Consider the following 26,063-nt stretch of genomic DNA (forward strand, 5'->3'; position numbering starts at 1 on the left):
TGGCTGAATGTCTGGGAAATGAATCTTAAAACTATCATCTGTCAAAGGCATTGGGCCAGATTATGTTCTGAGTTACATCAGTATAAATGTAGAGTAACGACATTGACACCAGGGGATTTACTCTGGATTTACACCAGTATAAATGAAATCAGAAAAAGGCCCCTAATCTTTGTAATCTCTCTCCATTAGAAAGTCTTTCTAGGCCACGATGATTTTGGTTGCCCTTTCCTGTACCTTTTGTGTGTCTGTTATATCGTTTTTTAGATGAAATCACCCAACTGTGCAATTCGTGCTACACAGGTCTGCTGATTTGCACCACCAAAGGCCCTGGCCCAATATTAAAAGTGACTGCCTATCAATGAGTTATATAAATAAAGGTTTAAGTAAACTATGGCCTTGTCTGAACAACTCCTGCATTAACCCTGCACTGAATTAATTTTATTTAATTTAAGCTTGATTAAACCTGGCTGGATGTGAACTGGTGTTTACCTTGAAAGTAGGGAATTGATTCTCCTCTCACTTATGCTGATGTGAGCATGATCCAGATTATAGTCTTACTTATACTGATATAAATCAGGGGTTACCCCATTGAAGAACATGAAGTTACTATAGATGTGTTGTTGTACTACAGAAGAGTCTGCGTGTTGGTCAGGGCCCCATTGTGCCAGTCGTTGTACAAATGCAAAGGAACAGTCCTTGCCCGAAAGATCTTCCAACCTAAAGCCATGACACAACTGATGGATGAAACCAAGAAAGCAAAGGAGGTAAAGGGGAGAGGAGGCCAGAAATAACAGGATTTTTAGCATGGACTAGCTCTCTCCACAGGTCATAGCCAACCAGTAGCAGGAATCACAACAATCACAACTTGTCAGTCTCTCTTTAGTCATACTCAGGGGTCACCTAACTAGATTTGCACACATGAATGAGATCCAGATCTGACCTTATGCATTTGATGCCTCTTGTCTCCTCTCTGAGAAGAAGCTCCGCTGCTCTCAGTTTAGGCCAGATTCTGCCTAGCCCTTACAAGGATGCATAGCAGTGGGGAAGGGCGGAAGCACCTTCCCTTTCTAACATCGCTCATGTAAGGGTCAGGTAGAATTACATCATCTGCACCCATGGGAGTGGAGGGACTGCTCCCTCCCTACTCCCCCCAGGGGCACATGAGGGGTGAAGAAGAGGCAGGGCTATGGCTCTGTGCTGGTCCATGGAGCTGGCCAGCTACACAGGGGCTAGTAAACCGCATCCTATACAGGTAGTGGGGGCATAGCTTCTGCATGCCCAGGAGCTCTGGAAAGCAGCCAGCCTCTCCTGAGTGTAGAGGCTGCAGTTTGGGGCAGCCCTTATGCAGACAATGGGAGGGGTGTAGAAATCTTTATTCACTCCCCTCAGTGGCCAGATAAGGCCACTGTCCATCCAGTCCAATCCAAAATAAATAATTCACTCATTCTATTTGCTCTAAGACTATGGGCCCATCCTGAAAATTCCCTGACCAGGAAAAATTGCTACTAAAATCAATAGACCTGGCGCTGATCTCATTTACACCCATTTTAAGCCAATGTAACGCAGTGGATTGACTCTCAGTTTACACCAACATGAGGTCTGCTCTGTGTAAACTCAAAAGCTTGTCCCTCTCACCAACAGAAGTTGGTCCAATAAAAGATATTACCTCACCCACCGTGTCTCTCTAATATCCTAGGACTGACACGGCTACAGCAACACAACATAAAACTTGTCGATAGATTGTAAGATTTTCTGGGCAGGGACTTTTGCTTATTATGTGTATGTAAGGTGCCTCGAACAATGGAGTCCAGTCTCATTTAGGGTCTGCAGGTGCTATCCTAATACAAATAATAAGCAGGAGTACAAAATGTGCATGTTGTTTTTGTTAAGGGGAAGAGTGTTATAAAGAATTCCCTTGGGCCTGGTCTGCACCTAAAATGTAGGTTGACCTAGCTCCATGTCTCAGGGCTGTGAAAGCTTCACACCCCGTGCAATAAGGTCGATGTAACCCCCACTGTAGACTTTGCTAAGCTGATGGGAGAATTCTTCCATCATCCTCACTGCTGTCTCTGGAGCAGGTGGATTTGCTACAGTGATGGAAAAACCCTTTCTGTGCTGTAGCAAGGATCCCCACTCCCGCGGTAGAGCTGCAGCGCTCTGGCTACACTGCTGTATCCTTTGTAGTACCTCTCCGTGGAAGCAGATGATCTCTTCTAACCACAGTTTTGAAACTGACACATCAACTAAGCCCCTGGGGTCATTCCTTTATTTGTAATAAACTTTGGCAGCAAGCTTTCAAATCCCAGTTGCAGCCACTAGTCAACTGTAATATATTGGGGGGATTAGGGTGGGGTTTTTTTAGGGTTTGTCTACATGGGGACATCCAGGAAAATTCATCTGAATTAACTAAAGGTATGAAGTGGATTAATTGAATCACCTTAAATCCCTGTATGGATGCTATTATTCAGAGGGCCTTTATTTGGTTTAATTTAATTCACTTTGGAAGTGATTTAAAATAAACTGAATTAAAGCCACTTTAATTCTGAATGAAGGCATTCATGCAGGGGTTTAATGAAGTTTAACTAAGCCACTTCCAACTCACACCTTTAGTTAATTTGAATTAATTTTTCTGGATGTCCCCCAATAGACAAGCCTCATTTATTTAATATTGTGCAGGAGGTGGATTTCTTCTCTCATCTAGAATAGTAGCTAATTATCCAAAATCTTAAAGATCTGAAATTTTTCTGGATTTTCAGATCACCACCAACAATAACGGAGACTCCTTCTTTAGGACCCACTCCTGCTGCGGCATCAGACATTGAAATGCTTGAGAGATTAGTTTCTTTAACATCAGTAGTATTCTAGCTTCTCTCTGTTGAATATGGATCAGGTTATTGATTAGAGTCACTTTTATGTCAGTGATGAGGACAATTTTTTCTTCCTTTACTTACAGATTTTCCTTATATTTTAAAAGAATAGCCACTTCCTTACACAGGGTAACTAACCATTTTCACTTACAAATATAATTAGTTTAAAATCAGAAGAAAGCTCAGTTGCATTCAGCATAAATTTTAAAAAGTTAGATGTTTATTTGTGAATCACACCATTTGTTCTGTCCTGTACTTGGTTATCTTTTCATTAAAATAATTTAATGTAGAAAAACACCTTACAAGTGGAGGACTGGGTGTATTATATTCAATAGCATATTATATGAAACAGTATTTTTCCATTGATCCAAATAACTGCAGTGATGGCTTGAATAATACTTATGAAAAATACTATTTATTTCAACTGCTTAGGTGTTTTGTCAACTATTGATCCTAGTACTAGCTCTTTATGGATATTCAGTAAATTTGGAACAAACTCATAAGAAAGCTGCACAATTTTGGACATAACCTAGGACCTACATTATACTGAAGGTCTGTGTTACATCTCCTTTTTAGATATAAAATATATTCCTTTAATAACATTGGGTGAGATTTTTATTCAGTTACTGACGTGAATCCAGAGTAACTCCACTGAAAACAGTAGGTATTCCAGATTCACACCGGTGTAAAAGGGAGTAGAATCCAACCCCTGCATAATAACTGGTGTAATAATAACCTTGGAATAAGTGGGTATTAATTATCTGAAAGGATGCTTTAATTTATTACCTTTATCTTTTTCAGAGACATTTGTTGAATCAAAAGTACGAATGGGTGAAGTTATTAAACTCAATTTTGCTTCCATGCATATCCTTTATTTCTGATGAAAATACGATTGCTGTGACCTCTGGGAAGGATGGTGGAGTCCTATTAGGCTGCCGCTTCTTACCAGAGTAATTCCATAGTAATAAATGCTGTATTTTGCGTAGGTATTAAATTAACAATTGAAAAGCTGAGATATTCCCCACGCTTACTTCTCCCCCTGAATAGATCATCCGTCACGGTAAATATATAGCTATAACATAGTTGCCCAGTATCAAATTATCCTTATAAATAAAGGCATCGTCACTTCTGTAGGTTTAACACCCGTCGCCAAATCTCTTTAGATATGGGGGGGATTTGAGGGTTCAAAAAAATTCCTTAATTTATTCAACCAAATATATAGACAGAGAATGAAACAAGAGGGTTGCCCGCTGAAGCGCCAGCCATATTTTTGAGCCCCACAATTGAACTGTGAACGCAGAGAGAGAGAGAAAAAAAACTTTTGGTGCAGTGTAAAGAAACAAGGAAGGTACAATCAACAGAACGGGCTCGTAGGCGTTATGTTTAATAATATCTAAACGACTGTTTACAGTGTAGTCTTGTTTCGTTCTTGGATCGTAGTTTATTCCCATTGTCATGATCTGAGATATAGGCCTTCCAGGACTTGGCGTCTGTGAGAGAATTCAAGATTGGCAATGCAGTTTGACGGGTCAAACAATGTTCCCATTTTATTAAGCCAAAACATGGCTTAGCTCCATAGCCACTAAGCAAAGCTGTGATCCTACGGTCAAATTCATTTGATCAAATGTTTACTTAGCAACTTCTCTGGAACTGCATTAAACCAAACGATATTCCTTTTAATAGAATTTCTTCCTTTGGAAAAAAAAAAAAAGTTCCACACGAGACTGTCTTCCAATTACAATCTTAACCCTCCCTTCTTTCTTGCGTCAAGTTCTTTCATCACAAACCACTGCATACATTTCACACTCGGGCTGGTGCACGTAATTGCGCAGACACTTATCTCCTGCATTTACTAACCGACCGGAGAGGAGTCAAGAGAAAAAGGAAGAAAAGACGGCGCTTTGCTTAAAAACAAAAAACAAACAAACAAAAACAAAAAAAAAGTTTTCTCCTGCACTTCATTTGTCAACAGCCGCACCATCACGATGCACTTGTCAATTTCACCCAGCTGTTTCCCTCTTATCTTTGAATGTTCATTTCAACAGGTTTGGAAAATTGTTTTTCTGGGTTTTAAACATTTTCCTTTCCGTGCTCTATTTGCCATAATTGAGCACATATTTCAGGTCTTTGCCTGGCTGAGGGTCGTAACTAAAATATAGATCTAATCACAGTTGCCTTCTAATTTCCCCAATAATTTTATTTAAAAGTTCAATTATCAAATCATACAGTCTTTATAAAGGACAAAGTCCTGAATCACTGATGGCATTTAGTGCAGAGGAAAAAGTGAATTTTAATAATACCACAAACGTATTTTCTCAAACCTTTATTAAAAAAAACCTATCAGACATGTGCTAAGAACTATTATTTGTACAGTGCTTAACATTAACTGTATTGAAGAGGCATGCAGTTTATGTTTCTGACAGAAAAGATTTATTTTCCACCCTTGTATATTGTAGAAGCTTGAGACCAATATATGAGAATTCGGTTTAGAAATCTATAAAAAATATTGTTTCATTATTCTAGTATAGCAGATAAAAATGTCCCACATTTTTGGGGGCTTAATACAAAAAATGTGACAGGGAGCTTGATTTTTCTTGGAGACGCTGGAAGAGCCAGTTTAAAACCCCAAGAACCAGATTTTAGTCAAAATGTCAACAACTTAATAGTGTCAGGAAATACCTAGCTTTCGAGAATGTACAGTCGTAGAATTCTCAGGTATTAACCAGGCCTAATACTTTAGTACAGGCGGGCTCAGAGATTATTGTACTCACAGCCTCAAACACATGAGAGAGAGATAGTGTGATACAGGACATAGCATCTGCTACTGAGACATATGGATATAGATGGGTATAGATATATAGCAAATGAATGGCCTCCAGAATTCATGTCCCATTTTCTTTGGTTCTCAACAACTGTATCTCTACTAACAAGAAAAATTGGAATTGTAAAAAAGACCTTTGTAAAAATACCCTTTAAGCGTTGACAATATTTTAGAGACACATTATCCTTTCAACTGAAAGAGAAAGCCAGCGTGTGATCAAACACAGCTAATTGTTGCTTGGATTTATATTTTTATTGGTATAGTTTGGTGAGTGTTCGTCTATCTTTGGGTAACATTTGAAGGACAGCGTTTCTCTTTTATGAAGTGTTGACAGAGCAAGGTGGGTCTCCACCCCCTTCGCAGATGCACAGTGTGTGAGAAAGGTGCCTACGGGGAGAGCGCCGAGTTCCAAGTTAAATGGATCCCTGGTTAAAAGCAGTAGCTTTGCCCGGGACTTTGTTTTTGTCGCGTCTTTGTAATAAGTTACGGGTTGAAACAAATGCAGGAAGACACACCAGAGAGCGGGGTGAAGGGATCCTACGGACATGCTGTGCATATAGATAACACTGGCAGAAGATGCAGACCGATAACTGGAACTAGGCCGTTCGGCTGCAGGTGCGGGGGGGGCAGGAGGACGGGAGGTTATACATCCCCATCCACAAGGCTGAAATATTTGCCCGGATTTGGGAAACACAGGTAAGGGGCGGCGCTGCCCGGATAGAGCAGGGGGAAGGACAGCGGCAGCAAACAACGACGGAGGAAAGTGCTGCCTTTGGACAGGGCGGGGAAGGCGAGCGAAGCCGCAGCTGCCGTCCCCTGGGATAGCAGTTCCCCAGGCGGCTCTGCCTGGCCCGGAGCGGGGCCCTCCAGGTCCGCAGACATTTGTCTCTTGAGCTTATTCCTGCGGTTCTGGAACCAGATCTTCACCTGGGTCTCGGAGAGCTGCAGGGCGCTGGCCAGGCCGGCTCGCTCGGCGCTGCTCAGGTAGCGCTTCCTGCCGAAGGCGGACTCCAGCTGGAAGACCTGGCTCTTGGAGAAGATGGTGCGGGTCTTCTTCTTGCTGGCCCCCGCCAGTACCTTGCTGCTTTTCTTGCTGCAGCCCCCGTGGGCCCCGGCTGCTCCTCCTTCCCGGGGCAAGGCGTCGGGGCTGCGGGGCAAGCCCTCGGGCAGCGGGGAGCCCGCGCCTCCTCCCCCTGTTTCACCGCCGGGCCCGAGGCCCCGTCCTGCCGCCCCGTCCGCTGCCATCCGGCCCGTCTCCTTTCCTGCAGTGGCAAAGCACAGCGTCAACCCCCGCCGGCCGCGGCAATTGCCCGCGTCCCGCACCGCCGCGCGTCCGGCTGGGAGCCCGATGGGCAGCGGGGGGGCCGGGAACTGCTGAGGGCGAGTCTAGCAGTCCGGGGTGTCTAGCAGCAACCCCCCGGGGGACCCCCCGGGAAGGAGAGAGGGCGAAGAGCTTCCGATAACGGATCCAGCGGCACTTCAAGGGATGGGGAGCCGTAGGAGAGAAATTAGGTGCCCGAAGGTTCAGGACAGGGCCAGAAGGCGGCGGGAGTGGGGTAGGGTACCCGGTATAAACAGCCTGAGAGACTTGGGGGGCGGGGGGGGGGCCGGGGAGGGATAGTTATCTATCCCCCATTCATCACCATGGCAAAGTGTAACAGGAGAACCGTGTGTGTGCAGCGGGAGTGAGGTATCTATGCAGCCACCCAGCCCACACTCATCCCCTGGGATCCAAGCCCCTGGCTCTACCTGAATGCACCGTGCAATATGAATGCTGTGTGGTGGGGGCGAGCGTACAGTGTGTGCGCAGTGTATTTGTGTAGGTGAGTGTGTGCCGTGTGGATAATGCAGTCGGTGTGGGTATACAGTATGTCTGTGTGTATCGGTGTGGTATGCAAGAAGAGTGTGAAGGGATGATGTGTGCGCAGTTTGTGTAGGGGTGGCATGCAGAGGCAGTAGGTGTGTGTGCATTGTGTGGCAGTGTGCAGAGGTGTGTGCCGCAGGTGGGAGTGTGTGTTCAGGGATGTGGATGCAGTAGGTGAGGGGTGTGCAGTGTGTGCAGTAGGAGTGCAGTGGATATGTAGGGATGTGTGTGGTAGGCAGGGGCATGCAATGTGGGGGTGCCGTATGGGTGTGTGCAGTAGGTGTGGGGGGGTGCAGTATATGGTGGTGTGTGCGCAGTATGTGGGGTGGTTGTGCAGTGTGTGGTGCTGTGTGCAGAGGGTGGGGTGGGGACGCAGTGTGTTTGTGTGTGTGTGTGTGTGTGTGTGTGGTGCTGTGTGTAGACGGTGGGATGGGGACGCAGTGTGTTTGTGTGTGGTGCTGTGTGTAGACGGTGGGGTGGGGGCGCAGTGTTTGTGTGTGTGGTGCTGTGTGCAGAGGGTGGGGTGGGGGCGCAGTGTGTGTGTGTGTGGTGCTGTGTGTAGACGGTGGGATGGGGACGCAGTGTGTGTGTGTGTGTGTGTGTGTGGTGCTGTGTGCAGAGGGTGGGGTGGGGACGCAGTGTGTGTGTGTGTGTGTGTGTGTGTGTGGTGCTGTGTGCAGAGGGTGGGATGGGGACGCAGTGTGTGTGTGTGTGTGTGTGTGTGTGTGTGTGTGGTGCTGTGTGCAGAGGGTGGGGTGGGGGCGCAGTGTGTGTGTGTGTGGTGCTGTGTGCAGAGGGTGGGGTGGGGACGCAGCGTGTGTGTGTGTGTGTGTGTGTGGTGCTGTGTGCAGAGGGTGGGGTGGGGGCACAGTGTGTGTGTGTGTGGTGCTGTGTGCAGAGGGTGGGGTGGGGGCGCAGTGTGTGTGTGTGTGGTGCTGTGTGCAGAGGGTGGGGTGGGGACGCAGTGTGTGTGTGTGGTGCTGTGTGTAGACGGTGGGGTGGGGACGCTGTGTGTGTGTGTGTGTGTGTGTGTGGTGCTGTGTGCAGAGGGTGGGGTGGGGGCGCAGTGTGTGTGTGTGTGGTGCTGTGTGTAGACGGTGGGGTGGGGACGCAGTGTGTGTGTGTGGTGCTGTGTGTAGACGGTGGGGTGGGGACGCTGTGTGTGTGTGTGTGTGTGTGTGTGGTGCTGTGTGCAGAGGGTGGGGTGGGGACGCAGTGTGTGTGTGTGGTGCTGTGTGTAGACGGTGGGGTGGGGACGCAGTGTGTGTGTGTGTGTGTGTGTGTGTGTGTGTGTGTGTGTGTGTGTGTGTGGTGCTGTGTGCAGAGGGTGGGGTGGGGGCGCAGTGTGTGTGTGTGTGTGTGTGTGTGTGTGTGTGTGTGTGTGTGCGCGCGCGCGCCGTGTCTAGTTGTGCATGTCAAAGATACAGCCGGCGGCTCCCGTCTCTCTACCCGGGTTTCTGTAGCGTGCACCGGGCTGCTGTCCCAAAGGCCCCTCCTCCTGCCCCTCCGGGTCCAGCCGGGAGCAGCGGGCTCTGCCCGGGTCCCGCCGCAGCCTGGGGCTCCTGGCCGAGTCCGCGCCGCCCCGAGACTGGCGCTTCAAGATGCCGTCAATGGTGAACGCCAGGCGGGCGCGGGGCGGCTCCGCGCCCGGGCTCAGGCTCCGGCGGCTCTCGCAGCCCAGCGGCAGCCCGGCCATGAGGGGCGCGCGGTTGCCCGGCTCCTGCCGGCCTCTGCGCCTCCGACTCCCCGCCGGCTGCAGCATCCCGCGGGCCTGGCCGGAGCCGCGGCGGCGCTGAACCGCCGGCCGGGCGGCTGCCAGGGGGAGCTGTACGGATTGGCGGCGGCGGGACGGAGGGCGGGGCCAGCAACGGGAGAGGAGGGGGGGGAGAAGCGGGGGGGGGGAAGGAGGAGAGAGCAGAGAGAGGAATGGCTGGAGAGAGGGAGGGAGGGAGGGAGGGGGTACGAGACTGGGGGAGATGGAGATGCGGGGAGGGAGGAGGAGGAGAAAAAAGAGGGGAGTGAGGAGCCAGGCAGTGGGAAAGGGGAGGATCAAAGGGAAACAAGGGGGGGGAGATCTGAGAAAGGGACCAGGAGGGGAAAAGGGAGGGAGACCGAGAAGGACCCTGAAGGAGTAACGAGGAGGAAGATGAGAGATTGGGAGGGAGGCGAAAAGGGCCCCTGCAATGGGTGTGGGGGTGGAGACCTTCAACGGGCTCTCCTGGGATATTTTTACTTACTGCTGTAAAAGAAACCTCCATGTTTGTGATCAGCCATTTCTGCCAACCGTGGATTAGCAATATGCGGGGATGGGTGAAATCTACCAGAGACAGGGAAATATCCCGCCCTTCCCTTTGAAGTGGGCGGTGAAATTGTAAGCTTACCATTATAATTTATCATTAGAAAGTGTTTCCTAATATCTAACCCAGCGGTTCTCAAAGTTTTGAATTGGTGACCACGTTCACACAGCCAGCCTCTGTGACCCCCTCCCCTTATAAACTAAAAACACTTTTTTTACATTTAGCACTATTATAAATGCTGGAAGTGAAGCGGGGTTTGGGGGGGTGGAGGCTGACAGCTGGCGACCCCCCATGTAATAATCTTGCAACCCCCAGTTTGAGAACCCCTGATCTAAAGTAATTCTGCTTTGCTGCAGATGAAGCCCTACTTTCAGTGGACATGGAGAACATCTTGGACTAGGTCCTGTCTTTAATTCCTTATATCCAGGCTGCATCTAAACCTCTCAGATTTTTTGCTGCAGAACACCTGTAAAACAGCACCTTTCCTATCCATCCACCTAACTAAAACACCTGTCCAGGCTCTCACCATTACAGATCTCATCCTTCTCTTTGGCCTCTCCTCACTGTAAGGCAGGTGAGCAAGGGGACCTTGCCCCAGTCATATCCATTCAGAATGCTGCGCAAAGATGTTTTCCAGGCCAATCTCTCTGATCATGTCACCCTTCTCTTTGCATCCCTCCATTACTAGTGCCCCCTTCTCTGTCACATCAGACATGAGCTACTTGTATTCACTTTCAAGGCCTATGTCTGTCCTATCATCTCTCATTTACTATTGAGTTATCGGCTCCTACATCCAACTTACGATGCTAGCCCCTTTGTCCATTTGTTAAAATTTCAAACAATTATTTTCATATTTGCTCTCATGCTTCTGGTAACGCTTGGGAGGAGCTCCCTGTAAACATCCACAACATTAAGGTTATCCTCCTTTCACTCACACATCTTTAAAACTCTCCTTCTCCATGATGTCTACAAAAAAAACTTGACAATGATTAGGCTGCTGATGTGATAAGCAGATACTAGTCAGATGCTTACCATGCTGACCAATATCATCCGATCCCACTGTTTCCTTGTACTCCCCTTTCCCCACCCCCCATCTGACTGTATTCATCTGTGGTCTCTTGTCTTAAATTGTAAGTTCCTTGTGGCAGAGACAGGTTTTTGCGTTTCTCTTTGTACAGTGCCTATATCCTACTCCATGAGTAGGGCTCCTAAGTGCTGCCGTAATACAAAAGGTAGAGGAGACAGATAGTGAAGGAAGATGACCTGGGTAGAGAAAATCAGAAGGGTACAGGTGGTACAGGAAGGATACAGAGGATGGCAAAGTTATGGGAATGTCATAGAGAAAGACAAACGGCTATGTGGCGATAGTCGAAGTGAAAGTAAGATATACAGGGCAGGCACAGGAGAGATGGGGGAAATGAAAGAGAGGGAATAGGGTAGCCACAGAGAGTGAAAGAGGGAAGGTGGTTAATCAAGAAAACAAGATAGACTGGATGCAGAGGAAGGAGAGGTGAAGGAGGAATTTATGCAGAGGATGGAATGGAGATCAGGGTGTAAAATGAGAAGAAAGGGGCAAGAATTGAAGAGCAGGGGGCAAAGGGGAGAAGGTGAGAGGAGGAGAGAAGAGAAAGCAAAATACCAATAGCTACCAAACACTGTCAGAATATTTAGTCTCAGTAAATGTAAACTAGCTGGGGCAGGGACTATGGTTTTAGTATTTGTTTGTAGCACAGTGGAGCCTAGATCTATGATTGGAGCCCCTAAGCACAGTCAATATAAACTTTTTATTTTAATACATACCAGAGAGATGAGACGCAGGGAAATAAGGGGGGAAGAGTTGGCTTGATTTACCTCCCACAGAAGTAAATCAGGAGTAGCTCCTTTGAAGTGACTGGAGTGATTCTCCTCTTCTCATGAGTCTGCTCCCCCTTGCACCTGTAAAACATCAGGCCTAGTATATAGGATTTCTCCACATATTGTTGACTGGAAAGTGCAACCACAGACCTTTTCATTTGCTGCCCAAGCGGGTTGGGAGTTTCAATTTACCAAAAAGTCCTCAGAGATGTCTGCAGATTGAGAGAGTCTATTTTTAAGGACAAAAAGCAAAAGTCTCATGCAATAAGGTGTTTGATATGTGACTTACAAGAGATTTAGACAGTGTTTGTGCCCTTCTGTATACTTTAGGAGGATAATAATGCATACAACGTATTTTCTCATTCATTCATAAGGACATTTGGAGATGTCAGTGGTTGAGATTGGAGATTTCATATTGCAGATCGTAACCCATTCAAACTTAAACTTCACTATTTTGCCCTCTTTATGTGTGCATGTGTGGGCTGTGGAAGGCTTTGTGTGTGTGGTGGAGGGGTGACCGCGGTGTGGGAAGGGCAGAAGTGTGTGCATGTATGCTGTGAAAGCGAGCGGGGTGTTTGTGTGTCATGTTGTGGAGGTGGTGTGTGTTGTGGAGGGGGAGTTGTGGAAGGTTTGGTGGGTGTATTGTGGAGGGATGTGGGTATGTTGTGGAGGGAGGACGTGTTGTGGGGGGGATGTTTTATGTGCTGTGGAGGGGTGTGTGTTGGGTGGGGAGTGGAGTGTTGTGGAAGGGTAGGAGGGTGGTTGTCTTGGGAAGGGGTCTGTTTGTTATTCCTTAAGGGTTTTTCCACAACAGGGCCTTTCAACATTGCAGCTTTTAACAGCTGCCTAAATTGTTCGAGCCAATTTGTCCAGTTAAGGCAGAAAGTCAAAGGTGGTTTTTTGTTTTTTTTTTACTTTTCCATAATTGGCTGAGTGTTTAAAGAGGCCCTTCTGCTTTGATACTCGGTGTTTCAACCACGAAAAGATGCTGAGGGCAAATTCGGGGCTGATTCGGGGCTGAGGATAGAACTGCTGGCAGGCTTTTCAATGCCCAGGTGCCATAGGTACCATAAGCTAAATTAAGGCATCTTAAAACTTCCTTCCTCTTTACAGGCGGCGATGGTTCTTTAAAAGAGCGTGTGTAAGACATTTTCATGACAATTAGCTTCACTTTATAAATAGATTCAAGATTTGAATGCTTTCGTCTGCCAGAGCACTGTACATTTTCCACCAGGCGCAAAGTGCTAATCTTCCGTTAACCTGCCTTATTCGCCTTGCATCTGATTCCACATCTCCTGTGCAGTTTGGTGGGAAGAACGGGAGATGAACCATTAAAGAAAAGAGCATCTTCAAATGAGAGATGGAGGGGACGGGGGAGTGGAGAGAAGATAATAGTTTTATTAGTGGTAAGAAATTTTAAGAAGAAAAGGGGAGATGGTCAGTGAATTTCAATATGAGTCAAGAAAACTTCGCCTCAGGAGGACTCTTCCCACTTTGATTAAAATTTAGATGGTTTTGTCCCCCTCATGTTCATTTATCAGTCATATTCCCTGCCGCAGAAGAATTTTCTATTGCCATCTAGGTCTGGTCATCTAGTCATCTAGGTCTGTTTACTCTAGAAAACATCTCAAGTTTACTCCAGGGAGGGGAAAATTATTGAGCTTCTGAGTATTATTTCAATCTCTTATTTAAAGAAAGAAAACAATTTGAGAGAACAGAAAGCAAGGAGGAAATTGGGTGAATTTCAGGAAGGGTAAATAACTTTTAGCTAGTGTCACATATTTTACACTCAGGTAAAGGTTAAACCTTCAAGTACGTCAGCAAAGGAAACAGAAATATAATGATCTAACGACCTGTAGACCATTCATAAATTTCAGGCTAAATGAAAGGCAAAGAGGTAATGTGATTTTTTTAGAAATGTGGTATCTAAATAACAAGAATATGTATACCTTACTATAAGGGGCCCGATCCTGCACCCATTGAAATCAATGGGAGTTTTGCCATTGATTTCAATGGGAGCAAGATCATGCTCTGAATTATCAATGAAGGTTCTGCTACCGCTCTGAGCAACCAAAGGTGAACAAGAGCTAGACAATGAGATGAGAGCGCTGTTTCTGGGTACGTTTGTATCCCTCCCTCTCCCTCACATCCCAAGCTGGCTGCTGTACAGAAACTATATTATTCCATTGACAAGCTGAATCCAGTATCTGACCGCCCCGGCTGCCCATGCAGGCAGTCAAATGACTCACTGGCAACAAAGACCTATAGGTCCTCCGAATTCCAAAAGGGATGGGATCCTCTTTTGAATCCAGAAGCTAGATGCATACCAAGCTAACGGACAAACCCTGCGGCCCTTAAACCAAAATCACACTTTTACTTCAAATTGTGTGTGTGTGAGAGAGAGAGAAAGAGAGAGAGAGAGAGAAAATGAGAGAGAGAGAAAGAATTCTCTGCCTATAGAATAAAATTAGATTATCAGGACTCTATTTCTAAAGCTGAGTGGCGAAAGGTCACTTGAAGTATTTGTCTGGACACATTTTCTTATAAACTCGTGTCTAGGACTTGGGGAATTAGTTGGACCTGTGGTTGCTCTTGCCACCGTCAAACGCTCTTCCAGACACATAGTGTGAAAACCTAGCGCACAGTTTCCTGTGTCGAATTGTTGCTTAAAACTTACGCCACGTTTGTTTAGGTTAAACTCAACGTTTTCTCCAAGCTGTAAGCAGGGCACAAGAAGTAACCTGGAGGATCAGCCTTCTGAAGTTGTGATTGCTGCTGCTGAGTCAGCCCTCAAGCTTTTTACTTGCACAGCTTCTCCTGATCAAATGGGGATGTATTACCCCCTATTCCATCATTACTCTTTTACATCAAAAATGAATCTATTTATCTCAGCAATTCAATTTCTATTACCCAGAAGATTGTTGCTCCTCTCCGGAGGATGTACAGTCTTTTCGATTAAAAGCAACTACTTGTTATATTGGGAGGGGTTTTGGGGGGAAGAGGGGGAGTTGTGTGTTTATTTATTTTGGGAGGGGGGTTACCTCTATATTTAATTATTTTATTTTATTGTCAAAACTGCCTCTCTTTAGGTCTGTACCTCTCTAACTCTTTCTTTAATGGACTGTATTTGAAGAGGGGAACGTGAATACTTTGTGCACATTAAAATAAAATATCTCAAATTCCTATTTGATCATTATTTTCAGTGGCTAATAATTTTAACTAAATCCTGGAATTTCCTAGGAAAGCATTACAAAAATCACTTCACTTACATTTTACTTATTTCCATGGCACAACCATAATCTAAATCTAAGAAGTATTCACAATCAAATTTCATTAGAAACTAGATAACCTTTCTAAAGTAATTGTGTTCATTTTTTCCCTCCTTGGTATTAAGTATTTTTTGATATATTTTGCAGTAAAATAGGCCAAGAAAGGGAAAGTCCACTGTTATTCGTAAATGAGAACTCAATAAAACGAATGCATAGTCCAAGCACCTGGAATTCTCTTCACATCACCGAGTGAGATTCCCACAATGCAGCTATTGGGTCAAAAACTTTAAAGTAAATAACAACGCTTTGTGTTTGAAATATTTATGAATGTGATCTGAGTGGCTTTAGGTCGTTAGAAAGAGCTCTTTCCAATAGTAAAATAGAATGTTGGTTGCAGCCGTAAGCCTGATTCTTGTCGTTATCTTGCTTTCCAAATCCACAAATCTTTCTATAGCAACAAAAATGGAGACCGACAGACAGACTTCTCTCTCCATCTGCAGTGTCCATCAGCATCATCTCCTGCGTCTCCCTAGCTCAAACTTTTCCCTTTCCTAGAATATGCGCTACATCACCAAATATTCTGGGGAAAGCAAATACAACCATGAGGTTCCCTTTTATGAAGGGAGGGAGCAGAGAACGAATAAAGCAAAGGCGAAAGGTTTAGACTTCTTAATTTCACTGGGTGCACAAAAATATTTCTTTGGGGTCCCATAAACGTGGGAATGCAACGACCAAAGCGCAATAGTTATTACATAAATATATAATTCTATGGGATGTTTTCGAAACTATAGGAGAGGTGCCAAGTGTCAACAAACTCTTCGAGTTACTAGGCATTTGGGGGACACAAAAAATGCAGAATCGGGCCCTTCTTTTTTTAAAAAAATCTCAATCCCCATTCGAAGCCATTTTTTTTTCAGTCTGCGGGGAGTTCAAGACCATCGACTAATTCTCCTTCCTGGAATCCATTTTAGACAGGAGATGACGAATGAGTTTAAATCTACGAGGGGGTTCCCTAATAAATCAAAGAACGTTTGATCGGAGACACCATCTCTTCCCCTCCCCCATTGCAACCGATTTGACAAGAAAAAAAGCTGAACACAGCAGATACACTGTAGGAGTTTCATAATCGCAAAATATTTGCCTCATACAGAAATTAAAATGCATTCTAAGTGAAGGGGCCGGGAGGCGGAATTGTTATATAGAGGGAAGTAAAGTATTTATATGTCTGCCCTGAACGCCATGTTAAACTTATTTTGAATTGGAAGGCAAGTGAAGCCAAGATTCCCGTATCCCGTTTCAAGTGGCTCGCACTACCTATTCCAAGTACGTTTGAAATGCCTTTCTCCAATCGATGTCGAGCTGGAGCATGTCCAGCCCCCATGGCCTGCATGTTTACAGAGAGAAAAGAGACAATCTAGTCAAAGATAATGCAGTATAAAAGAGAAAAAAATCAATCGCATATATGAGATTTATCCAGTATTGATTCGCATGAATATTTTATAGCCAGGCATATAAAAAGTTATCAGAGATTTTAAGACTGTGAGCAATAGTATCTGCAGGACTAATCGCTTAACAAGATGCTTTCCAAGCTATTGATCATTTTCAGCTTAGGTGTAATTAATGATCATCTCTGTGGCAGTTATAGCAGGGATTTAGTTCAGTGAGGTCAGCTCAGAAGGGTTTTTACGTTTTACTGATTCTTTGTACACATCCAACAAACTCAAGTTTTCTCACTGTTCAGCTTTGCCTCTTGAGTGCCATCTAGCCAAGCTGTTGTAGCACGATTCATTCCATAAATGTCAGCAGCCAAGGATTTATACTGCATAATAATATTACAGCTGGGTTTCTTTTAAAGCTGGTTTGAGGTTCCTTTGAGCTACAAGGTAGCAACGTATGTCTAAATGTCACGAAGAGTCCTTGCTAAATAAATAGAAGCTTTATCATGTGTCAGTGAAGTCACTATGATTTAATTCAGTGTGCAGAAGAACTACAAGGTGTTAACCGTACCGTTTAATATGTACTTGTTTAACTAAAATATAGACTGAAAACGTTCGCTTTGAATCCATGGAGTTTTTCTGGGGTAAAAGTTTTGCATTATCAATTTCCATTTAAAACAGCGATGGGCAGTGAAGAAGAATAAAAACAATTCTCAAAAAGAAAAGGAGGACTTGTGGCACCTTAGAGACTAACCAATTTATTTGAGCATGAGCTTTCGTGAGCTACAGCCGAAAGCTTATGCTCAAATAAATTGGTTAGTCTCTAAGGTGCCACAAGTCCTCCTTTTCTTTTTGCGGATACAGACTAACAGGCTGCTACTCTGAAAACAACTCTAATGCTTGCCAGTGTTTTATGCTAGGCGTCTCTCTGAACCCTGTAGACTGTTCTTGGCAACTAGTGCAGTGACCAATTTCCCAATGTACAGAAACTAGAGGGGTGTGTGTTGTTACTTGCAAGTGCAAACTCTTAATAATGTAATGCAAAGCATTGGCCAGATGTGCAGAATAAAGCATGTTAGCAAGTTTTTCCTTATACGAATTCACGTGTTGTACCTTTTAATATTTTACTGCGAGAATAGCTTCAAATACAGTGTATGAAAAAAAAATCTGTTTATTGATGTAATCAGCACGTCTTTAAAAAACAAACTCATGCCAAAACCACATTTTAAAAAAAATCGTATAGATCATGTAGGCCTGCCTTCAAGAAAAGAATATGGAGTAGAATCAGAAGTATAGTCATCATCTCATACATTAGTGAAAAGAAATGCCATGTGAGCAGTGGCAGGCGGTTAAGTAGCACGATGGATTACAATCTACTCCAATATGATTGTTGTGAATCATAATTTACTCCAGTCGGGAACACTGAGCGATTGGTGAAGTTGTACGCAACGGGGAAATCATCTGTCTGTCTGCCTCTCTTCCATCTAAACCTGTGTCTGGAACGTAATCGAAGCAAATATTGCGAAATAATAACACTTGTTGCATAGGCAATAAATAGTCTCCCCTCCCCCAACAATAATGTCTTTTTCACACCAAATAGCCAATGTCAATTCCGATCTGAGTTCTTCACAGCCGGAGGTTTGTTTATTATCGACTGCATTCCAAAACCTCATCGCCTCAAATCCCCGCTACCCTCGTCTGTAACAGAGAACGATATTTTAGCCTAATTCCCACCAACTTGGCAGGAGATTTTCATATAAGTGTTCAGCTGCCATGCAAATGAAAACCGGTGACCATCTCTTTGAGATAATAAAGGGAGTTCACAAGTATTGAAATAGGGGCTACGATAAATATTACCCTAAACTCGAATGAAAAAGAACAATACGAAAAGTTAGCATTGTCTCATAAACCGGATTGTCTCTTGGGTGGATTAATCTTGATGCTGCTAGTGTTCTTAATTCATTTGAGGGAAATGGCTCAGAGGGTTATGTTTTAGGCTGGAGAGAGCAAAATATCGAAACGTTATAGCCAGAACAAAGCATTTTTCCCGGTTTTGTATCATAGGTTACTCTCCATTACTATTTGATATCATAACAAGAAATAAGACTAGCCTGTCGAAAATATAATTTAAGACCATAAATAAGAGTGAACACTGGCTTTCTTTACAGAGGAAAGGGCCACACATGTATACGCCAAAATACACCCCGGATCTGTGCTCCCTACACAGCCAGATAGTGCTCCGAGCTGGTAGATTAAATTACATCTGATTATACCATAATATACAGGATCAAAGCTTGACCTTTCCCCAAAACTGAGTCTGACAAAGTCTTTCCCTCCCACCCCTTTTTAAATTCAGAACATCGGGAAGGAATCCCAGCCTTCAGGAATAATAACTGATCCAGTATTAATGGTTAGCCGTGGATAGAGAGAGAGAGAAATAAAACAGCTCTTAAAGGGGGAAATAGTTTAGGCATGCATAATACTTGATATAATATCACATTACAGTTTAGCTTGTGTAACTAAAGCTACAATTTCCCAGGCTGGGGCCATTTGATTTGTTTTAATTGCCAGCGCCAACAATTCATCCATTACACAAAACTAGCGAGAATCTCAGCTTCCCATATGAAAAAGGGGTAAAGCTGCGCTGTGTTTTCTTTAGATTTGTCGGGAGACCAAAACAAGTGGGAAACAGATCCTTTGGTCGTCAGCGGGTGCTAAAATACAGTATTCTTAAAATGGTTTTTATCCGACTGTTCTAAAGGGGAGGGAACTGTCCCTCTGATAAGAATTGTTACTGAGTGAAGTAGTTGAAAGATTTTCTGCGGAATTGTTTAAAAAAAAACGAAAAAAAAAACACCCATGCATTTTTAGAAATAGTCAGCAGGTATTTTATCATATGCTTTCGACGTTTTTAACAAAGAAGATCATCAAAATATGGAAACTAAAAATGATCTTTACTTATTAAAAAGGCAATATCAAGACTGTGGCCAGATTGCAGGGACTGGGCAGAGGGCGTCCGGTAAATGCTTGGAAATAGCCAGATCAACATTAAAAAGTAATGTCTTTTTAAAGACTAAAATAATACAGCGGAGTGACCAAAGCAGGCCGAATCCAGCCTCGTATACCTGCTAGTGTGGGTGTGCCCAATTGATGGGCTATGTCCCTCTTACAACTTACTGTGACCAAAGAGCCTTCCGACTTCCCAAACACTTGACTCTTTCGTCTAAACCTTGCAGGTTTATGAAATGTCGAAAGACGATTCTGGGATAGATTCTGAAGCCCTTTCTCAACCTTCATTCATCTTCCATCCCAGTAAAATTGCAGGATTTAACCCAAGAGGAGGGTGTCACCCCCCCCACCCCCGTGTATTAAATTGTGCCATTGTCATGGCAAAATGTGTAACGTTCTTTACATTCTTCTCATGCTCAGCAAAGACTACGTGTTAGGGTTCGCTAAAAAGAGCATTTCGGTCAAGGAAAACGAAAGTCTATTTAGCAAATCGAATCGCCGGGGTTATTATTTCTGCTGTCTAAATCTACGATTTTTAAACGGATCATTTGCAAGGTGGCGTGGAAAGACTCTATTCCACACAACTGTATTTTCTTTGGGCACGTGACAGGCATAGACATCCTGGTGACAGACACTGTGTTGATGGCTTTCCTTCTCTTGCTTTTATAGGTACCCCCAAAGTATCTTTATTGCACGTTTTAAAATTCAAAAGCATAAAATCAAGAAATGTATAAGTCGAAATAAGAAGTTTGGAGGAAGGGGAATGGGGCTGAAAGGGAGGGAGGGGAAAAGTGGGGCAGAGCCGGGGAAAAAAGGTCCTTGCAAAGATGGATTCTCAAACGAGCCCTGTCATTTGCGATCTCAGAAACGGGACTGAGGCGGCAGGGAAGGAGGCCAGGGGGTAGCTGACAGCGTTAGAAAACCCCACCAGGGGAGGAGACATGTGAGGCAAGGTGAAGCCTAAAGCACTTGCAGGCGAGTTTTCGTGGTACAAAATGGGCACCCTTACTATCCTTTGAGCGGAGTGGGAGACGTTGGCCGCTTCCAAATCCGCAGCCAGTTGTCTTTTCCACTTATTCCTGCGGTTCTGGAACCAGATCTTCACCTGGGTCTCGGTGAGGTGCAAGGAGGCCGCCAGGCCGGCCCGCTCCGAGCTGCTCAGGTAGCGCTTCATGTCGAAGGTGGACTCCAGCTGGAAGACCTGGCTCCGGCTGAAGACCGTGCGGGTCTTCTTCTTGCGGCCCGCGGCTCTCTGCTCGGCGGAGTCCGGCTCCTCGGCTTTGTCGTCCTCCTCCCTGCTGGTGCTGCAGCGAGCAAACTCCTCTCTCCTCTCGGCAGAGCCCAGCTCCTCTGCCTGGTTCCTGCAGCCCCCTGGCTTCCCCGCTGATGCCTCCTCGGCGATCTCGGGAGAGTCTCGGTCACTGGCTGATGGAGAGAAGAGAGACAGAGGAACAAGGGTTGTTTCTTCCATAGCCAACCACACACACACACACACGCACACGCATACACCGTGCCTGGTTCTCCAGACTCATCGCTCGTGTATTAATTATGGAATACATACAGTATACGAGAATATTTATTATGTTCCTATATCTAAAAGACTCCCACACTGATTTGCACATGCAAACGACCTCTGATGACCGCTGAGGGATGGGACACGCACAGCAGCAGCAGCAAAGAAAGCAACCACAGAGAGCTGGGAGTGGGGTGTTAGAGCGCAGTTGATTTCTTGCGCTCCCTCTTCTTCCTGTGTCCAAGTCCACCCCTATTTCTCCAGATGAATATTACAGGCGAATCATCCTTTGCAGCACACGACACGGATAGATATTTTCCCTTCAGAAAGAATCATAGTCCAGACCAATAAGCACTCAGCTACACAACTAAAAACCAAAAGGAGGACTTGTGGCACCTTAGAGACTAACCAATTTATTTGAGCAGAAGCTTTCGTGAGCTACAGCTCCCTTCATCGGCATGCATCTGATGAAGTGAGCTGTAGCTCACGAAAGCTTATGCTCTAATAAATTGGTTAGTCTCTAAGGTGCCACAAGTCCTCCTTTTCTTTTTGCGAATACAGACTAACACAGCTGTTGCTCTGAAACCTGTCAACTAAAAACCATTACGTTAAGAAACGATGCAAACAATAGCCCATAGTAAAAGATAGATAGGTCTATCACTGGCTACATACAGAAAGAGGTTTCTGTCAAAGCAATGAAGGGGGCTCAATGTGTGTTAGGGTAGAGGAGTATTTCCCCCCATTTGGAGCTTGACGTGTTATTTCGTACTTTGCGAAACTGAATGCATTAACACAATGTAATAATGGAACTCCTAAAGCTGCCTCTAAAAATGGTTCAGGTGGATTGAAAGTCTTAGACTATCCAATAGCGTCAGGGTTTTTTTTGTTTTGTTTTGTTTTGTTTTTAAAGATCTGTTTATAGGAAAGAAAGGGGTTGACGTTGGCTGCTTCCAGGTGTAATTTTGAAACAAGAGCCTGGCCATGTAGGAATTCACACATCTTTGGTGAAAAGGGACCGGCTAGGATGTACACACACATCTTTCACGTCAATCACAGTCCTGGAAACTCCAGCATATAACCTTCCCCTTTGTAGTTCAGAGGCGTGTACTAAGTTACAGTTTTTTCAGCAGAACAGCTGACTCCAGCCTGCAAACTTTTTCAGACGTTAGTTTCTGCACTAGAATTTAAATTTCGGCTCCAATTTTATTTTCTGCATTCAAAATACGACGGTGCAGGCCTGAGGTACTAGGGGATTCCTTTTACCGATTAATAGCTATTTTATTTCTGCTCCAGATTATTCTGTTTTTTTAAATATGGACTTTTTAGAAACCAGCCCACAGGACTGACGCTCAACGTGTGTGTGTGTGTGGGGGGGATTTTTGATATAGTATGTTTGAATTATAATTTATAACTTTTCTGGGAATTGCTCTGGGCAGCTCTGGTTGGAAACAACGAGCCAGTGCTAGAGAAGGAATTTTAAGAAGAGAGGAGTTGGATCTCTTGCTTACGAGTGCTATTTTACCATTCATTTCATTCTCTCTTTTTGTGCCTGAGGGAAGATTGTAAACTCCCATTGGAAATCCATTTCTTAGGGTGATTGTGCAAATATTCCCGTGCAGGGGAGAAATGTACATGACATTATCTGGGAACTAAGCCCCCCACCCCTCCACCCCGGTCCTCTAGTTTAGGTTTGACACATAAATACAGCTGCTCCCTCTCTCTCTCTGCAGGGAGCCAGGTACACCCAGAACTGCCATTTGCTCTAGCCGAGTAAAGAGCATTTTGGACCCCAGTGGGCTGCTCAAGAAACAATACAGAACCGCAAGGAAACTTACTGTCTGGACTGGTGGATCCTATAAAACTAGCGTGAGCTCTTCTGTACCACTCCATTGTACTTTCCCTGAGAGGATAGCTCTGTGAACTGAACCCAAAAGGAGAGACTTGGCAGCAGACCTGCGCGCAATGGCTGCCGGCTATTCCGCTGTGCGACCGCGTCTCTTTGTGGCCATCCTCCGTGCTCTCCTGTGTCCTCTCCTCTCGGCTCTCTTTCCCCTCGGTCCCCAGCAAATTCTCGATAAAAAAAGACGAGACCCGGGAGGAGGCAGAATTGGTGGTGTCGGTGGCTTCGTCCGGCATAATGGGTCCAGCTCGCAGGGTCAGAGCAGTGGGGGCTGGGAATGCTCGCTGGCTAGATCGCTAGTCAGTTTCCGAGGCGAAAGGGCTCTCTCGCTCTGTGCGAGCAATCGCCTCCTTTCTCTGCGAAACCCGATGGATGCTCTCCTGGTATAAAAGGATTTTTTCCCCCGGAGTAATCATTTCAGATCGCTGTTTGCCATCATTTCCTGCCAGCTAGGAGAGGAGGGGAAAGGGGGGGGGGGGGGAAGAGCCCATCGGAGGCGCCAGATTCTGCGCGAAAACGCTAATCACGAAATAAAAATGTCATGCAAGTTAAACGTTTTACAAGCGAGGAGTAATTCTCCGATTGGACGAGCAGCGCGGCAAATGGGATGAGTCCAGGGAAAGCAGGGCAATCACTTGCAATGAGTTCAGCGGGGCTGGGGTCTGGGCTGGCTGCATGTGCGTGAGTGCGCGTTGCCTCGGGGGCTTGCAGAAGCCTTGTCACTCACAGGCTTTTTATTTAGGTCAATTAGGGAGCAAATCAAAACGCAGAGAGCGGGAACGCCAGGCTCCAACTCATGGGTAAGAGGGATGGTCAGGCCAGCATCCCGAGCCTCCCATTGGCTAGACTGGGCTCAGAGGGCAGCCCAGCCAATCAATTCCCGCCCATGTATTGTAAATAATAATAATAATTAATAATTAATAATAATAATAATAATTAATTGGTGGATGAGGACATAAATGAGAGCAAGTTAACAAGGACCCTCTCCTTCTTGAAGCATCCCCCTTTAACCTCCTTCCTCCCCTTCCAGGTTCTTTCACTCTGGACGGATCCTCCGGAAAAATTTGGGGATTATTTCTTTTCCCACCTCTCCTCCTTCAGAGTTGAACCCAGGATGATTGTGAATTGCTCAGAGCTCCTGCTCTCGGTTCATTTGAACAGGAGGGGGTGGGAGAAGAATGATCTCCCGCCCCTTTATTTATCCTACTGTGGGTTAAGGTGGGAGCCCCCTTTATCAATACAACAGGAAGTGTCTGTTTCAAACATGTCTGCCCCGGACAGGTCCCACTGCAAGCCACCCTGGCTGGTGGGGTGATCAGGAGGTAGTAGGATGACCCACACCTGGAATAAAAGGCCGGACAATCCTGTGAGTTTGGCCTGGGGTGGGATGTTGACTGCACGCCCTAATCCCTCTCTCCCACGGCCATGCTTCTTTCTATGTATGTGCTGGTTGGTTTCAACCTCTGTCTGCATTTTGTAACCTTGACTCGATTTTAAATGGCAACCATTCAACCGAGCGGAGCCCGGAGCTCCGAGCGACCCGAGCTTCCCAGCCCTGGTCGCCTGCTTCAGCCTGTGACGGTAGTTCAATGTGAGCTCTTCGCCATGGCCCCAGGCGCTGGGCCGCCGCCGCCGCCTGGCCAAAGCGCGCTTGTGTGAAGCCCCAGCGCTGCGGGGAGCGTGGCCAGCTGGGCTTCCAGCAGCGCCAGCCTCTTTGAGCGCTTAAGCACGTCTATTAAACTGAGAGACGCGAGGCGATGTCCCTCCTAGCAGGAAACCGATCGCTCCTGACATTGAGCGCGACACGATTCAGCGAGGCTCGAATTCCCCATTCTGTACAGACAGCAGTGCGCGTGTGTGTCTCTCGGCTGCCACTTTGACATAAATATAGCGGTGTTTCTTCCACTATTCCATTACAAGCAAAGGGAACTCGCTGCTGTTTGCTGGTAGGTGTTAGTTACTTCACGCGTCTCTCCTTCGGACTAGGTGGGCCAAGTTTTCAGAGAGACCAAGACGAGACTTCAGACCTAAGATCCCGGAGCTTTAGGTAAGTAAACAGACACCATGCAGGGTGCACACCTGAATAACCCACTGGCACAGCCCTGTTATGCATGAAGTAGTTTAATGCAAGCTGCTGGTATTGGCCAGAGGGCCCATGTTAACCTATTGACATCATAAAAAGATTAGGAGGAGTCCGGTGGCACCTTAAAGACTAACAGATTTATCTGGGCATAAACTTTCATGGGTAAAAAACCCACTTCTTCAGATGCATGGAGTGAAAATTACAGATACAGGCATAAATATATATTGGCACACCTTTATGCCTGTATCTGTAATTGGCACACATTTATGCCTCTACCTGTAATTTTCAATCCATGCATCTGAAGAAGTGGGTTTTTTATCCACAAAAGCTTATGCTCAAATAAATCTGTTAGTCTTTAAGGTGCCACAGGACTCCTCATTGTTTTTGTGGAGACAGACTAACACGGCTATCCCTGTGATACATAAAAAGATTGGTGGTTATGTTGCAAAATAACAGTATAGGAGTCTAAGATCATCGCTCCTTTACTTTCCAAGACTCGTCCTTTTCATATTTGATGAGCCCTCTTACTCTAGGTTTGCAGCAAACTGGACAGGCAATTATTTTTAACCCCCCACCCCACCCCGGACCCCAAGTACCTTGCAAACATCTATTGAATTTCACCACTTGGCACAGCTATCTAAAACATGGCAGGAGTTTTTGAGACATTTACCACTGTTTAGAGAGAAAGATCGTAGTCTCTGATATAATTTGGGAGCATATACTGTTTCCAGCCCTGCTCCTCATTGTCCCAGCGTCTTCACTGCGGGATATTCGCCTGAGTAAAAGGGAGGATTTGGCCTGTTGCGTTAGATTTTATAGAGCTTTTTCTGCTTGGAGAAGGCATATTTAGGGGGAAGTCGTTTATGCTTCAGATTCTGATATTTTCAGCTATTTCCATAAAATCCCAACATAATTCAAAAATATACAGTTCTTCAATGGAAACTCTGTTTGCTTCAAAGCTCATGTGGGGCGGGGCTGCTGGGAATACTGGGAAATTATGAGCAGGAGTCAAATACATTCACCATCTGTTTTACAACAATTATATTTATAACATCACCATGATTCATGTTTTGTGTGACATCTACATGTGTTCAGTTTACTGGATATTTCATTTTTTTCCATATATAGTTCTTAGAAGCGTGTATTTATC

At 45.3% G+C, this 26,063-nt stretch overlaps 2 protein-coding genes across 2 annotated transcripts; both read right to left on the reverse strand.

The window, feature by feature from the left end:
* Positions 1–5,194: 5,194 nt before the first annotated feature.
* LOC140910030 (uncharacterized) lies at positions 5,195–9,248 on the reverse strand. The gene is made up of 2 exons (XM_073340138.2): positions 9,002–9,248; positions 5,195–6,950 (listed from the first exon to the last, which is right to left on the reverse strand). The coding sequence occupies exons 1-2, from the start codon at positions 9,246–9,248 to the stop codon at positions 6,331–6,333; spliced, it is 867 nt and encodes a 288-aa protein (XP_073196239.2). The 3' UTR covers positions 5,195–6,330.
* Positions 9,249–17,563: 8,315 nt separating this feature from the next.
* On the reverse strand, positions 17,564–23,469 carry HMX1 (H6 family homeobox 1). Its single transcript, XM_073340139.2, has 2 exons — positions 22,766–23,469; positions 17,564–20,842 (listed from the first exon to the last, which is right to left on the reverse strand). Exons 1-2 carry the CDS (start codon positions 23,064–23,066, stop codon positions 20,253–20,255), a joined length of 891 nt encoding a protein of 296 aa, XP_073196240.1. The 5' UTR covers positions 23,067–23,469; the 3' UTR covers positions 17,564–20,252.
* Between the last annotated feature and the right edge of the window lie 2,594 nt (positions 23,470–26,063).

Source organism: Lepidochelys kempii, chromosome 4 (assembly GCF_965140285.1).
Source record: "Lepidochelys kempii isolate rLepKem1 chromosome 4, rLepKem1.hap1, whole genome shotgun sequence".
Classification (NCBI taxonomy): Eukaryota; Metazoa; Chordata; order Testudines; family Cheloniidae; genus Lepidochelys; species Lepidochelys kempii.

Excerpts from the sequence above, each read along its gene's own strand:
- LOC140910030 (XM_073340138.2), bottom strand. The coding sequence starts at position 9,248 with ATGGCCGGGCTGCCGCTGGGCTGCGAGAGCCGCCGGAGCCTGAGCCCG. Across the intron at positions 6,951-9,001 it reads TGCACGCTACAGAAACCCGG|GAAAGGAGACGGGCCGGATG; the intron begins GTAGAGAGACGG and ends TTGCCACTGCAG.
- HMX1 (XM_073340139.2), bottom strand. The coding sequence starts at position 23,066 with ATGCCGGACGAAGCCACCGACACCACCAATTCTGCCTCCTCCCGGGTC. Across the intron at positions 20,843-22,765 it reads AGGATCCACCAGTCCAGACA|CCAGTGACCGAGACTCTCCC; the intron begins GTAAGTTTCCTT and ends TCTCTCCATCAG.